The 14,231-nt window shown below is 47.9% G+C and overlaps 3 protein-coding genes across 6 annotated transcripts in view; 1 reads left to right on the forward strand and 2 right to left on the reverse strand.

Moving 5' to 3' along the window:
- SARNP (SAP domain containing ribonucleoprotein) overlaps positions 1–3,115 on the reverse strand; it is a 49,771-nt gene extending 46,656 nt beyond the window's left edge. The window contains exons 1-2 of one of the 2 annotated variants that reach the window (XM_070370352.1): positions 2,941–3,089; positions 1,198–1,250 (exon numbers count right to left, since the gene is read on the reverse strand). In XM_070370352.1, the coding sequence (XP_070226453.1) occupies positions 1,198–1,204 (7 nt within the window). In that variant the 5' untranslated portion in view covers positions 1,205–1,250; positions 2,941–3,089. Of the gene's footprint in view, positions 1–1,197; positions 1,251–2,940 lie in introns of both variants that reach the window. The other variant, XM_070370353.1, reaches the window with a different exon arrangement.
- A 134-nt stretch (positions 3,116–3,249) lies between these two features.
- ORMDL2 (ORMDL sphingolipid biosynthesis regulator 2) lies at positions 3,250–6,276 on the forward strand. Of its 2 annotated transcripts, none has more exons than XM_005905871.3 (4): positions 3,250–3,390; positions 4,462–4,636; positions 4,784–4,935; positions 5,802–6,276. In XM_005905871.3, the coding sequence occupies exons 2-4, from the start codon at positions 4,463–4,465 to the stop codon at positions 5,935–5,937; spliced, it is 462 nt and encodes a 153-aa protein (XP_005905933.1). In that variant the 5' UTR covers positions 3,250–3,390; position 4,462; the 3' UTR covers positions 5,938–6,276. The 2 variants fall into 2 exon arrangements, with proteins under 2 accessions (XP_005905933.1, XP_014336971.1); XM_014481485.2 differs by lacking the exon at positions 3,250–3,390 and adding an exon at positions 3,788–3,825.
- A 238-nt stretch (positions 6,277–6,514) lies between these two features.
- DNAJC14 (DnaJ heat shock protein family (Hsp40) member C14) lies at positions 6,515–14,173 on the reverse strand. Of its 2 annotated transcripts, none has more exons than XM_005905872.3 (7): positions 13,213–14,173; positions 11,301–12,766; positions 8,691–8,797; positions 8,384–8,491; positions 7,856–8,016; positions 7,671–7,773; positions 6,515–7,460 (listed from the first exon to the last, which is right to left on the reverse strand). In XM_005905872.3, the coding sequence occupies exons 2-7, from the start codon at positions 12,708–12,710 to the stop codon at positions 7,250–7,252; spliced, it is 2,100 nt and encodes a 699-aa protein (XP_005905934.1). In that variant the 5' UTR covers positions 12,711–12,766; positions 13,213–14,173; the 3' UTR covers positions 6,515–7,249. The 2 variants fall into 2 exon arrangements, with proteins under 2 accessions (XP_005905934.1, XP_070226446.1); XM_070370345.1 differs by lacking the exon at positions 13,213–14,173 and adding an exon at positions 13,021–13,156.
- Positions 14,174–14,231: the final 58 nt, after the last annotated feature.

The raw sequence follows: 14,231 nt of genomic DNA on the forward strand, positions 1-14,231 counted from the left end.
AAATAAAAATAAAGAAAACTCATCACATCAGCTCCTTCTTTCAAATTTTCAAAGGTTCCCCACTTTCTGCCTGTATGACAAAAAACAAACACCTTACACAACTTACAAGTCCTTTTCAGTATCACTCCAATACACCGCCAGTCACACAGTTCACCTACTTTCCTTTTCCAAACTATCTTCAACCACCAACACAAATGTACCTTATGCTTCACTATTATAAATGTCTCACTGTTTTCTTTATCCACTCTTCTAGTTCTCTCCTCTGTAGTCCCTTTTCTCACAACTGACTGGAAATCTGGTACTATAACAATTCAAGGCATTTTTCACCCACAATTCAGCCTCTTTCCAACTGCGTTGGAATGACTCCATTTCTACAAAATCTTCACAAATTTGCAGTTGATGTGGCTTTACATTATCAATTCAGATAGATATTTTTCATTCCTACTTCAAAGCTTGTTCCTTTCCTCTGAGACCCCACACTATAGCCCCAAATTCCTTTTATAAAAATGGAAAGGCTTTTTATTAAAAAAAGAGATAAACCCTGCTGCTGCTGCTGCTGCTTAGTCGCTTCAGTCGTGTCCGACTCTGTGTGACCCCATAGACGGCAGCCCACCAGGCTCCCCTGTCCCTGGGATTCTCCAGGCAAGAACACTGGAGTGGGTTGCCACTTCCTTCTCCAATGCAGGAAAGTGAAAAGTGAAAGTGAAGACGTTCAGTCGTGTCCGACTCTTAGCAACCCCATGGACTATAGCCCGCCAGGCTCCTCCATCCATGGGATTTTCCAGGCAAGAGTACTGGAGTGGGGTGCCATTGCCTTCTCCAATGCAGGAAAGTGAAAAGTGAAAGTGAAGTCGCTCAGTCGTGTCCGACTCTTAGCAACCCCATGGACTATAGCCCGCCAGGCTCCTCCATCCATGGGATTTTCCAGGCAAGAGTACTGGAGTGGGGTGCCATTGCCTTCTCTGAGATAAACCCTAGGTCAACCCAAAAGTAAGGATCACTCCATGATCAACAGTAGGATCAATCCATGATCAACAGTGGAACCAAACATTAACTGTCCTGGAAGTCAGAATTAAAGGCATGAGTTCTTAACCAGAGGTCCATGGACTCCTCAGGGCTCCAAGGTAATTTTATGAAGCCCCTCAAATCGCATGCAAAGTCATGTGTACATGCCTTTTTCTGGGGAGAGGTCCATACCTTTCATCAGAGTTTCAAAGATATCTGTGACCTCCAAAAGGTTAAGAAGTGCTCTAGAGAAAAAGCAAAGACAAGCAAATATGATTAAAAGAGTGAATCCTTTTTAGGCTATTAGGACTGCCTCATGCTCTCTAAGACTATAATAACCTGAAATCAGATCAGAGGACATTAGCCAATCAAAACCGGATTTAACCTGGAACTGACATACAAATTTTTATGGAAGGTGGAACTCCATAAACCAAAACAAAACCTATGAAGGCAAGTCACAAGGCTAGTGACTTACTCGAGGGGTTTCAAAAATGGAACTAATATAGGAAGAAAACATTAGATCTTACATTCATATTTCCTTTTTATTCCATTCAAAAATTCCTTTTCTGTGTTTCTTTCATAACATACAAACAGTAGTACATAACACATAGTAGTACTTATTTACAAGTTAATATACATATAATGGAAGTAGCTGCTCAATTTTTTACTTGTTATTCTCTTAGCAGACGACTGATACAATCTACTCATTTCGGTACCAAGTTAACAGTAACTCCAGGTTAACACAAAATCCCCCTAATACAGCTTAGATTCCATGAGTAAGAAACCTATCAACTTTCACTGAAAGTCTAACTGGTGTCAACTAATGTGATTAAGAGGACCTCTCTCTCTTTACTCTTACTCTCGTTACACTTTTTTTTTAAAGCTCATCAAACTTTAAATAATCAGTTTTCAGCGTGGGTCAAATCAACCTGGTTTGTCAAAGGTTCCCAGGACGTGAACATGACTGAAAAGTAATGGGAAAACTGCTTGTCAAACCACAAACGGACAACTTGAGATATTCTCTTAATTTACCACCCCCCTCAAAAAAACCCATTCTTTTGTTTCAAGAAAATAATCTAAATACGAAAAGGCTGTCAAGATTCCCAAGACACAACTTAAAACGTCTTCTGTGATTGAGTGTCACCCAGTGGTGAGACCAAGAGATGCAGGGTCTACCCGCGAAATGAAATGGGACAGAGGTAACCCTAACCTTGGAAATGTTTTCCCAGGATATTACAGTTCTGAGTGACTTGTCTCTGTGGTGGTGGGGCGCAGGGTGGGGGGAAGGCTGGTAGGCGGAGAACCGCGTTGAGAGAACTCGAAAACTTTTCAATCTGGGGTATCTGCGCCTTCACTACCTCTTAAAGTCTCCTAAAGCCCAGGCCTCTAAGGGGAGGCCTCTCCTCAGGTTTCCAAATTTGCCCCCGGGGCGTCACTCCATCTAAAATAGGGGAACGGAAGCATTTTCTGGATCAAGTCTGAGACCTAGATAGACAGAAATAAACGAAGCTGCCATCCTTTGCTACCGGGAATCTCCACTTTGGACAACAGACAGGAAAGCACAAACCCAGGGAAGAAAAAGGGGTCCCGGGCTCCGCACGGAGCCAAGAGGAGGGGACCACTGACGTAATGCAGTTTGACGAGAAACAAGAGAGTAGAACAGGTTGAAGGCACTTCCACAACCCAGTAGAGAGGTGACGGACGACACCACAGTGGAGGAAGGTGCCGAGTAACAAATAAGGATACAGTAAAACCGTGAGGAGAAATGGGAAAAGAGAAAAGGCGTAGTGGGGGAAGAAGGGAGGCACAAAAGAACAGAACTACGGCGGGAGCCAGAAAATGGAGTAGAAGAACCTTCAAGGAAAAGGCGCCAACCCGCCAGCAAAATCTAGTCTCCGGAAAAGTCCGACCCGGCCCTTCCCCGCCTCACGATACCTTCAGCTTATGAAGCTCCACCGTCTCAGTCGCCATCTTGTTACCCCTCCACTCCGCCAGGCCCCCACCCGCGGCCTCCACCTCCGGGAGCTCCCGCCTCGGCGCCTACAGCCACGGCCGGCCAATCGTTGGAGCTCTTACTCCCGCCTCTTACTATCAACTCTTTCCATTAGTCAATAGCTGGCGTCGCCCTCGCTCCTCCAAGCGGCTTTCCCCACCTCTCTCAAAAGGTGGGACCTGGAGAAGGGCGGGTTCGGCACCTTCCGAACGACGGAAATAGTGACCAATTGTGCGTCCCCGTGGCGGATCGCCAGCCAATGAGTGGTGGCGGCGCTGACCTTGCTCCACCAATAGGGAGAGCGCAGATGGGCGGGGAGGCTGCTTCCTGGAGACCGCAGGTGTAGAAGCAAGCGCCGCACCCCGACCGGGACGGGCTTCCGAAGCTGGCAGGTAGGTTTACCGAGACTGGGAAGGGGTCCTTAGAAAAATGGTGGGAGGCGAACAAGCGGGGTGAGTGAAGGGGCGGCGAGCAACAGACCGGAAGAGGAGCGCTGAAGACAACCCTAAGGGAAGACGATGAAGGAGAGGGGGGCCTGGGAGGAGCAAGGGGGCTAGTTCAAATCACTGGGGTTTAGGGAATTTTAGGTAGAGAGCGGGCCAGATCTGCTTCCTAACCCGGCGTCATCAACTTAAGGGCAAGCACGATTTTAAAAGGGCTAAGTTCAGATGATCAGAGCCGCCCTGAAGTCGGGACTAGGGCTCCACCTCTCGAGACGCTCAGCTCACGTCCCTTCCTAGTTCAATGTAAAAGCCCTGGGCACATTCTTGCAGCTGCCTGCTTACATGCCACGGAGATGAGAGGACGGGGGAGCCCCAGAGGAAAAGGTGGGGACTAAGATACACTGAAGGCAAGAGGAGAAGGGGACGACAGAGGATGAGATGGCTGGTTGGCATCGCCGACTCGATGGACATGAGTTTGACCAGGATGCCAGGCTTCCCTGGTGATGGACAGGGAAGCCTGGGATCCTGCAGTTCATGGGGTCTCAGAGAGTCGGACACAACTGAGTGATTGAACTGACCTGAGTATAGATTAGAAAAGGTAGCTTTACCTCCTCATCCCTCCTTAGTGGTTCCTCGTTTCCCATGACCCTCTTCTGTAATTTTGGGTGTACCTAATGTCTTCATGGTTCCTTATTAACTTCTTAAGGGTAGTGAGATACTTCTGTTACCCTTGCTCCTTGAGGTGCGCCAAGCCTATGCTTACTCCTTCAAGTTACAGTTGAAGTGTAAGGATCAGAAGAAAGATTATCATGTCTCTAACATATAGAGAGTGCTCATCTTGCCTTCTGTTTTTTCCCCCAAGTCTTCAGTTTTTCCTTTGTGTGTAATGGGTTAAGTTCTTTCATTCCCAATAAAGTCCGGGGGATTTGGGCTACTCAGGAGACAACTTGGAAAAACGGACTCCAAGAAGGGTGGAGAGGAAATTAAGCTGGTCTCCTGCCTGATCCCCCACTGTGGTAGGATGAATGTGGGGGTGGCACACAGCGAAGTAAACCCCAACACTCGCGTGATGAATAGCCGGGGCATCTGGCTGGCCTACATCATCTTGGTAGGACTGCTGCATGTGGTTCTACTCAGCATCCCCTTCTTCAGCATTCCTGTTGTCTGGACACTGACCAACGTCATCCATAACTTGGTGAGCACTAAACCATGCCCCTTTACCCACCCCAGGCTTTTCCCAACCAAAAACAATTACTTGGGATTTCTGTCTTCCTTTTGGGATCTCAGCTGAGGGACTACTTTATGCTCTGGTACCTCATACTGTCCCATTCCCTCCTCCCAGGTTATGTATGTCTTCTTACATACGGTGAAAGGGACACCCTTTGAGACCCCTGACCAAGGAAAGGCTCGGCTACTGACACACTGGGAACAGATGGACTACGGGCTCCAATTTACCTCTTCCCGAAAATTCCTCAGCATCTCTCCCATTGTACTGTGAGTCCAGGGGGAAATAGGGGAGATGCTTCAAAAGCTAGGTACAGAGGTCCACAGGGAACCTTTAAAAACAGTGGACTTCTACTCACCTAGACCCTGTGAAGATACATTAGCTCTAAATCTAGTGAGAAAAGTAAAAAGTAGAAGACAGTAAGCAAGCATTACTTGCTGCCTCCTTGATGGTAGGAGAATGGAGAAGGCACTGCTGCTGCTGCTGCTAAGTCGCTTCAGTCGTGTCCGACTCTGTGCGACCCCACAGACAGAAGCCCACCAGGCTCCCCCGTCCCCGGGATTCTCCAGGCAAGGACACTGGAGTGGATTGCCATTTCCTTCCCCAATGCAGGAAAGTGAAAAGTCAAAGTGAAGTCGCTAAGTCGTGCCTGACTCGCAGCGACCCCATGGACCGCAGCCCACCAGGCTCCTCCGTCCATGGGATTTTCCAGGCAAGAGTACTGGAGTGGGTTGCCATTGCCTTCTCCGGGAGAAAGGACTAAGAAAAGATAAAATAAGTTATTTTATACTTCCAAAGAAGTGAATAAAGAGAAAACTGATGTAAATCTGTGAGAAGTGGTAGGAAAAAGGATTCTAACAGTCACACAGGCTAAAACTGCTTCAGCTGTCATTTGCCACCTGTCACTAAAAAGTTTTTTTTTTTAAAAGCACAAATTTATAAATCTCCAGTTAAAGGTGCTGATTATCTCCCCAACCCCAAAGTAAATATTGTTAATATAGCTGAAATATTTTTAGATATGCTAGGACTGCATGCAGTAAAACTGGTTATTTAAAATAGAAAAGAAAGTCGCTGGAAAGGCCTGGATATGGATAGGGAAGGCCAACTTCATTCAACCGATTTCTTCTCTCCCCAGATACCTCCTGGCCAGCTTCTACACCAAATATGATGCTGCTCACTTCCTCATCAACACAGCCTCACTGCTTAGCGTACTGCTGCCCAAGTTGCCCCAGTTTCATGGGGTTCGTCTCTTTGGCATCAACAAATACTGAGAGATGGGGCTGGGGACGTTGGAACAAAGGGCTGTAACATCCCTCCTTTCTCTATACAGCCTGAGAACTATGCAGCCTTTCCCAAACGCCCCCACTGGAAATGCAAACTTTCACAAATTTTCATTGGAAAATGGGGTCCCCTGGGCCCCACCCTGCTAGGAGCAAGTTTCTTTGAATCAGGAAAGACAGGTGAGGTAAGGGGCAAATCACTCTCCTCCACAGCAGGAAGCCATGCTTGGGCAGCTTTTTGGTTGATTAAGGTTTTCCCTATCATCCACTCCCACCACCTTCCAGCTCTGTTTTACTGTGTTTTCCTTATAATAAAGATAATTTTTTTCATATATGGCTACAGTTTGGTCAGCAGTAAGGGTAGGGAGATGTCTTCATAAAGCCAGAGAAGAAAGATGCAACAATGACTGACTTACAGAACTACAACATTTCTTTAAGGTATTTTTTTTATCCCCCTCCCTTGGTCCAGCAGGAGGTGCCCTTTACTCTAACACTTAGGAAGGAAAAGATTCTCAAATGAGAAAAAGGGCTCCAGCTATATGGGCAAAGAAGAGAGGGAAGATACAGGTTGCCAGTTACGTATTTATAGAAAGATAATCCCCTGGCTTTAAATAGATATGTACATACAAATATGAACAAACTTAAAAAAATACAAACCCTTGGATCATAAGGGGGCTGCCGGGAGCCCCTTTACCCTTCCCCCTCACCCAAGGGCAGAGGGCATGAATCTTGTTTTTTAAAAATTATTAGTTTTGGCCATCCCTGCAGCAACAAGCATGAAGTTGGGTGATTACCCACAAGGTGAGAGTTCCCACACTCTGAACTCTTACGTATCTCCTATAATTAGGGTTACATGCTTTCTTGTTCTTTTAACTAGTATACTGGGGCAAAGGAGGGGGCTCCCTCCTGAAATGAGTCAAGAAATAAGACAGAGTCGTTTGGGGGTCAGGGGGGAGTGTCATCTGCTGTAAGAAGCAAAAGACAAGATAAAGGCATACAGACCCCAGGGAAATACCCAGTTCCCACACTATGGGAGATACCGTCCAGCCCAGGTCCAGGCCCCAGGTTCTTTGTTCTAGACATCCCCTACTTCTTTGGTATTGTCAGAAGACAAGATTCAGTTCCTGGGTGCTGGTGGAGGAGGGAGAGTGGTTCCAGGGCTTCCTAAAAGTACTAAGTGAACAATTTGAGCTTAAAATTTTCCCTTTTTTAAATATTTAAAAATAAACAAATCAAACTCCATCTGGTGCTGTACACAGCCCTTTTGACTCCCTGACATTGATTGGAGGAAAGAGAAGGGGTGTCAACGTTGGAAGGGCCTCCTCACTTTCTTCCGCCGCTTCGGTTTGGCTTCTCCCTTGGGTACTGTGCTGTTGGGCTTGGAGGCTGCAGTGGCCCCAGGGCCGGGCTGAGGAGCTGCAAAGAAGTTCCCGTTGGACATCTGGCCTGGGGGTACTTGAAAGATCCGGCTCAAGAAATCCTGAAGGTCAGCAGGAGGGGCATCTGGAGTAGCTCTGAGAGGAAAACAGAAGGCATGATGAGGAAAGAGATACTGGAGTCAAATGGCTATCTAGTTCATCTACTTATATATATGTTAAAGACATACTGAGTCAGGTCCCAAACACTTAAATGGTGAGACACCTACATGTCCTAAATAGCATGTCATTGGAAACCATATTCAGAACTAGAACAGTGGATAGATGGTTGAGAGAAACACCACCTACCTCTGCCGCCCACTGGTGCCTGGCATCCGTGAACCAAATGAGATGTGATAAGGGACTCTGTGGGTATCTGGGGAGATTCCCACACGCTGGCATCCAGCCCACTCTGCAAGCATGAGAGACAATTAGCCAAAATATCACAGTTCTGAAGATATATGAGCCCATACTTCCAGAGGACAGAAGTATACCTGTGATATCATACACCTTTCCATCCATCAGCGCAAAGTAGGTGATTTTGAGGCCCAACATGCTTGACTCTGCCCAAAAGTCACCTTCCTCAGCAGGATGCAGCCTATTACACTCAGCACAGTATCTGGCACTCTTAGGTTCCCGGTCCATTTCAAACCTCCTGAAATTCAACAAAAGAACAGTTCCTTAATAATACGTTAAGACTACCTAGAGCATTGCTACAGTCTCATCATTACTGATGTCTCATTGGCTGACAAGTAGGATTACTGACAAACATCTAAAATTACCACCACTCAGTTGTTATGTATGCCTACGTACGCCCTGCCCTCAACCTATCTTAAAGCCAGAAATACTATCTTGTCTTCTTGGTAATTCACATCTTCAATCTCTTGACAATATGGCAAAAGTAGAAAGTCAGGGTCTTTTTATTTACCATCTGGATCCCACAACTACCAATGATACAAGGAATGTTTTTGGTCACCAGTCCCCAAACTGGCTGTCCCAGTCCTGTCCTATTTAAATCATACCTATGCTTTCCCTGGCATCGGCTGCACATCATCGTATTCATTGCTTCTTGCAGCTTGGACAGAAACTCATTCACTGACCGGCTCAGCTCATTTTCTGCCATTCGTTTCCTGAGAGAAAAAAAGTTATGTAAGTCAGGATATTGAGTGAGGGACAAAGGGAGACAGGTCTATTGGCCTCTTGAGGCCCTTGGCCAGCTAAACAAGCCACCTCCTCTGCCTCGGAGAGCCTTCATCTGTAAGTCCAGGGATCTCTGCTATTGAAGGTTATTCATTTACCCTACCTGATAATTTCCTAGCTCCAACTTACATCTCATATTCCTTCCGTCTTTCAGGGTTGCTGACAATGTCCCAAGCTGCCCGCAAAACCTTGAAGGCTTCCTCAGCACGAGGATGATGATTTTTGTCAGGATGAACCTACCAAAACAGATTTCATTACATATCCATTCCAACCCTCTCCCCATCTTGAGTCAAAATAACCTCATATCAACAGGTTATTGTTGATAACTTCCTATTTAACACCCTTTTGAATAATCAATATAGCTTAATGGTTAATTGCTCTGGCTCTGCAGATAGATCTGTGTTTAAGTTCTGCCTCTACTGCTCATTAGCTTCATGACCTAGACTATTTTATCTATCATGGACTGTTAGTATTAAATGAGAATACACATGAAGCAGAATACAGAGAATCTGGCACTATGGTGACCTACCACTCTAGTGTGCCTGGAACTGTCCCAGTTCTAGCATTTAAATTTCATGTTTCAGGAAACCTTTCAATTTCAGGCAAACAAGGATGGTTGATCACCCTGCCACACATACTTAACTCTTATATTTTAACTTTGTTGTCAGTCATAGAGTTCCAACAATCCTCAAATTCTCATATCTACTCAAAACTTCCTACAATGGTTTGCCTTTCTGTTCCAGGTGTGAAATAACATACCATGACCCTCAGGTTTTTAATCCACTTTTCAGCCTTTTCTCCAAGACAAATAATATTCTCACTTCCTACAGTTCCCTGATTTTTCCCATCCTCATGCACCAAAAACAGATAAAGCTAGTCTCTTGCAGAATGCTGTCATCTCTCTCATATCCCCAAGCTTACAGAATGCGAGTAATGGTCATGTTAGGGCCTAATAAGGGCAGTGAGAGGCTGTATAAAAAACTACAGGGACTTGCCTGGTCGTCCAGTGGTTAAGACTGTGCTTCCAATGCAAGGGTGCAGGTTCAATCCCTGCTTCAATCTTAAGGAACTAAGATCCCACATGCCACATGGCTTGGCCAAAAAGAGCCCACAGATACTCTGGCCAAGAACAAGGGGGTAACTTCAGGTTGTGGGACAGTTTTACTAAGGTTCAGGGAACTTTACTTCAATAAAGTAAGTTGAAAATGAGAAATTTTGAATGACATTCCCCAAGAGACAAAATCTGCTAAAAGACATGAAGGTGAGAAAAGACCTCTACCGTTAGTAACGATTTGAGTGTGAACACTGTTCCTCACTCTCAGAATAACCCAGGCCATCCAATAAGGGGTATGTATTTCCCACCAAACTAATTTAGTTATCTGGTAAGTTTCAGGTCTGGTATTTTATTGTACCTAAAATGGTTAATGGAAACTCTGGTTGCCCATTCCTCTTTCATGTCGTGCAACCACTGAGGTAATCTGCACACTGGTATTTTACCAGTCAAGTTCCATACACTCAAATAGTCCTCCAATGCAATTTACACACATTACTTATAGTCATGGACTTCCCAGGTGGCGCTAGTAGTAAAGAATCCGCCTGTCAGTACAGGAGATTTCAAAATGCAAGTTTGATCCCCTGGAGGACTTGCAACCCACTCCAGTACTCTTGCCTGGAGAATCCCATGGACAGAGGAGCTTGGCAGGCTACAGTCCCTAGGGTCGCAAAGAGTCAGACACGAATGAAGCGACTTAGCATGCAGAACTCACTTATATTCCTAACAGTTTTACTTGTACAGAAATAGCAGTAACAATCATATCTAAAAATATCAATCAAATATCTACTTCTAAAAGCAATTTGATTGCATGCTTGTATTAAACCATTTCCCTCAAGCATTTAAGTCACAACCACCTATATCCTACCTAATCACCAACATTTTCGTGTATGACATACATACATACATGGCTCTCCAAGATTTATGTCCCATTCGCCTTCCCTTTCCCAACCTGGTTGTTGGTCTTGAAATAGCTTTTCTTTCACCTGGTCCTGGAATAATCACTCACATGTACTCTCTCAATCTTCCCACACTTGCCTCACTAGGAAGACAGTTGGATTTCCCTGTGTTCAGAAACCCCTCATTTGTTCAGGAGGAACTGATAAGCGTTCTGACTAGGCCTCTTCTCCAACCTACTCGGAGGGACTTCACCTGGATATTCCAGGTGAATGAGTCCAGCACTGTCTACTATACCAGGTTCATTTATTTTCATTGAGAAAAAGAATTTCATGATACAAAACTTTAAGGGAAAGTCAGATCCCCTTTACAATTCTTTCCTGAGAATTTAAGATAATTTTCATCTTCAAGTTGATTTTCTACTCTCCCTTCCTCTGCTGCTGCTGCTAAGTTGCTTCAGTCGTGTCTGACTCTGTGCAACCCCATAGACAGCAGCCCACCTGGCTCCCCCGTCCCTGGGATTCTCCAGGCAAGAACACTGGAGTGGGTTGCCATTTCCTTCTCCAATGCATGAAAGTGAAAAGTGAAAATGAAGTCGCTTAGTCATGTCCGACTCTTAGCGACCCCATGGACTGCAGCCTACCAGACTCCTCCATCCATGGGATTTTCCAGGCAAGAATACTGGAGTGGGTTGCCATTGCCATCTCCGTCCCTTCCTCCACTCCACCTAAAAATTGTAATGGAAAATAAAATATGGGAACAAAGAACTGGAAAGAGAGAGGGGTACTCACCATCACTGCCAGCTGCCTATAGGCCTTCTTCAGTTCAACATCTGATGCTGTGGCTTCAACCCCCAACACGTGAAAAGGGTTTAGCTCATCCTCAGGAACCCCAGCCATGGTCAAGAGTCGAGCCACTTCCTCTTCAGGCTGGCAGTAACGACCACCAGCTACAGGTGCATTCGCCTGCCTATTGGTCCTCTGTTTGACCCAAGGTAACTCCAGCCAACCCCACTGAACTATTCTTACCAGCTGCTGCCAGGGCCTGCTCTCTCTCAGCAGAATCAGGCAACGCTGCCAGGTGGGAGAAGCCAGCCAAGAGAAGATCCAGGTGGCTTTACCCCTCCAGCCTAGCCGGTCACTCAATCCTACCAGAAACCGCCAGCCCAACTGTAAACAGCCCAACAAAAGGGCCAGAGCCAGGAGCAGCAAAGCACCCACAAGCCTAAGAAAACGGGTGAACAGCCCTGCCCCATAGCAAAACCCCTGGCTCAGAAACTGGAACATCACCTGCGCCCAGCCCCGCAGCCGCCCTGCCCACACTCCCACCCAGACACGTAAAAGGTCCAGATCACTGCCTTTCAGCTGCCTGCATGCATAGATGAGATGGCCACAAGTCTCCACGTACTCCCCTACTAATACTAGCAGTTCGATCAGCCACCAGAAGCCTGCCTGTCCAAGCTGACACAGTTCCTCTGCTCCCCACAATCCCAGTCCTCTGCGTTTATCTGCCTGACTCCGTTTCCGGCCCAGCCGATGTCTACCAGGGGATCTGGGATCTCTTCGTCCACCCTCCCGAGTGTCCTCCTTGGCTGGAACACGGTGCCGTTGTCTCCGGGGTGCAGGTTTCTTTTCACTGGGCACACGTGAAACATCACTGGGAAACTTAAGAGGTTCCTCTTCATCATATTCCCCTTCCAACTCTTCATCTTCCCCCAAAGCTGGAGAGGTACAATGGTGGCAAAAGTTGCTAGAAGAGCTCTCTCTTCCCTCAGAGTAAGGCCCTTCAGGGATTCCAGGGGTTCCCTGGCAGTTACAAGTAGATGGAATGGAAAGGAAAGAAGAGTTCCCATCATCCTGGTACCCAGTTTCATTCTCTCTTGAGAGTTCCTGGTCCACTCCTGACTCTTCTGAAGATGCCTCACTCTGATCAGGGTCCTCTTCAGCCAGAGGGGGTCCTGGACCCCTTGGGGGTCCATGGCTTGGATCCGACCAGTGGGCTGGATTTGGGGGCTGTGTGTACTTAGGACTAGAGTGCTCTGTGAGGCAGCGGGTACCATTAGGAGCAGGCCCCGCTGAGTCCCTGAGTCCTGAGAATGAAAGTATGTCAGGGTCCACAGAGGGTCCTAAAGTCCTGAGGGAGGCACCACCACTGTGGTGGGCTCCACACAACCCTCCTTCTCCGGGGTGCTTCTGGGCCATGACCCCGGGGCTTCCTGAGGATTTTAAGTCACAGCCATCATGGTGACTTCTGATGCCTGTAACAAAAGTATCAAGTGGGGATAATCAAGGATAGGACCAACAAAAAGGTTAAATAATCTTAAATTAGGTATATATTGAATGCACCCACCTCCCTTGTTTTAAAAATTCGGGGGCATTCATCACTAAGCAATAAAGCCAATACTACATTTAACGGCAACGCTGCTCCCTCCCCCCAACTCCTCCAAGCTCTCTTATTATTTTTTCTTTCCCCAGAAAGCTATAACCCTGAAACAGGGGAAAAGGGAGGTACCGCAAAGGGTGTGGTCCTGGGGTCACTCTTAGGAAAAAGGGAAAGACGACCGGAAAGGGGGCCGCAGGCTGCCAGAAAAGGGTGGGGACCGTGCGGCCCTTCAGGAATATCTGGGGGCGGAGCTTGAGACTGCCCCTGACAGAGTCAACCCGTTAACCCTCGAGCTGGGTAAAAGGGATCAAGGTAACATACCGAAGAGTGGCGGTAACTCCTCCCCCTCGAGCAGCTGGGCCGAGGGCCAGGGGGAGCTACGAGAGCAGCTCCCCCGGCTCCGCCTCCCGCTCACGCTCTGCTTCCGCCTTCCGTCCCCGCCGCGGCAGCCGATTCGCGTCTACTTCCACTTCCGAGGTCACCAGGGAAGACACGGGAAGGAAAAGTAACAGCGGTCTGCCGAGGTGCAAGCCAGTCCCACAGGCTAAGTAGAACCAGAGGAGGTGGTCCTGGGGAAGCGCTGGCCCCGCCCTTTAAAGGGCCCTCTGCTGCCGCCCTCCGCGTGCTGAACTGGAGTCCCCGAAGGTTGCTCCACCGGAAGCGGAGCAAGCGGGCGCTGCAGCAGTGCCTGCGGACTGGGAGCAGATTCTCAGGGTTCCTCTGGCTGTGTTCTTGGGCTTTGCTGAGTCCAGGAGATAGAGGAAAGCCACCGAGCCCAGTCTGTTTCCCTTGCAGACAAAATCAGAGAACGTAGAGAAACCACCGTACTGATCCCTTCCCTGCTGCCTGTAACGAGGACGGAGGCCTTTTGGTATCATGCGGGGGTGGAGCGGAGGGGAGGACGCCCCGGGCCTGCCCCCGCCCTGGACCTCCTTCGCTGCCCCTTCTTTCCCAGCAACCCTCGGCCCCCCCAGCGCCTGACCCAGCTGGCGAACTGCCTTGTACAACTGTAGCTCCCACGGCCCGGATCCGCCCTTCTGGGTGCAGCTCTCAGGCCCCGTCAGGAAGCGGGCCGGAGGACTGGGAGCGTGGCTCCACTGGGCTTAGTAGCCGAGCGGAGTGCCAAAAAACACTGCCCTTATCTGTGTGCTTCTTTGCATCTCGTTTGCATACCAAGATGTTTGGTCGACGCTGACAAGCGCCCCCGCCCCCACGCAGACCCGGCTTGGGTACCCTCTGTCGGTCCCCTGCTCTGCAAACGCCTCTTCGTTAGTCCCCCTTCCAGACCCCTGACTTGCTCCGCAAGTTTTTCTACCCTTGAACCCCTCGCCGGCGCCCCA

This window comes from Bos mutus, chromosome 5, assembly GCF_027580195.1.
Source record: "Bos mutus isolate GX-2022 chromosome 5, NWIPB_WYAK_1.1, whole genome shotgun sequence".
Taxonomy (NCBI): Eukaryota; Metazoa; Chordata; class Mammalia; order Artiodactyla; family Bovidae; genus Bos; species Bos mutus.

Excerpts from the sequence above, each read along its gene's own strand:
- ORMDL2 (XM_005905871.3), top strand. The coding sequence starts at position 4,463 with ATGAATGTGGGGGTGGCACACAGCGAAGTAAACCCCAACACTCGCGTG. Across the intron at positions 4,637-4,783 it reads CCAACGTCATCCATAACTTG|GTTATGTATGTCTTCTTACA; the intron begins GTGAGCACTAAA and ends CCCTCCTCCCAG. Across the intron at positions 4,936-5,801 it reads AGCATCTCTCCCATTGTACT|ATACCTCCTGGCCAGCTTCT; the intron begins GTGAGTCCAGGG and ends TTCTCTCCCCAG.
- DNAJC14 (XM_005905872.3), bottom strand. The coding sequence starts at position 12,710 with ATGGCCCAGAAGCACCCCGGAGAAGGAGGGTTGTGTGGAGCCCACCAC. Across the intron at positions 8,492-8,690 it reads AGACGGAAGGAATATGAGAT|GAAACGAATGGCAGAAAATG; the intron begins GTAAGTTGGAGC and ends TTTTTCTCTCAG. Across the intron at positions 7,461-7,670 it reads GGCACCAGTGGGCGGCAGAG|AGCTACTCCAGATGCCCCTC; the intron begins GTAGGTGGTGTT and ends TTTTCCTCTCAG.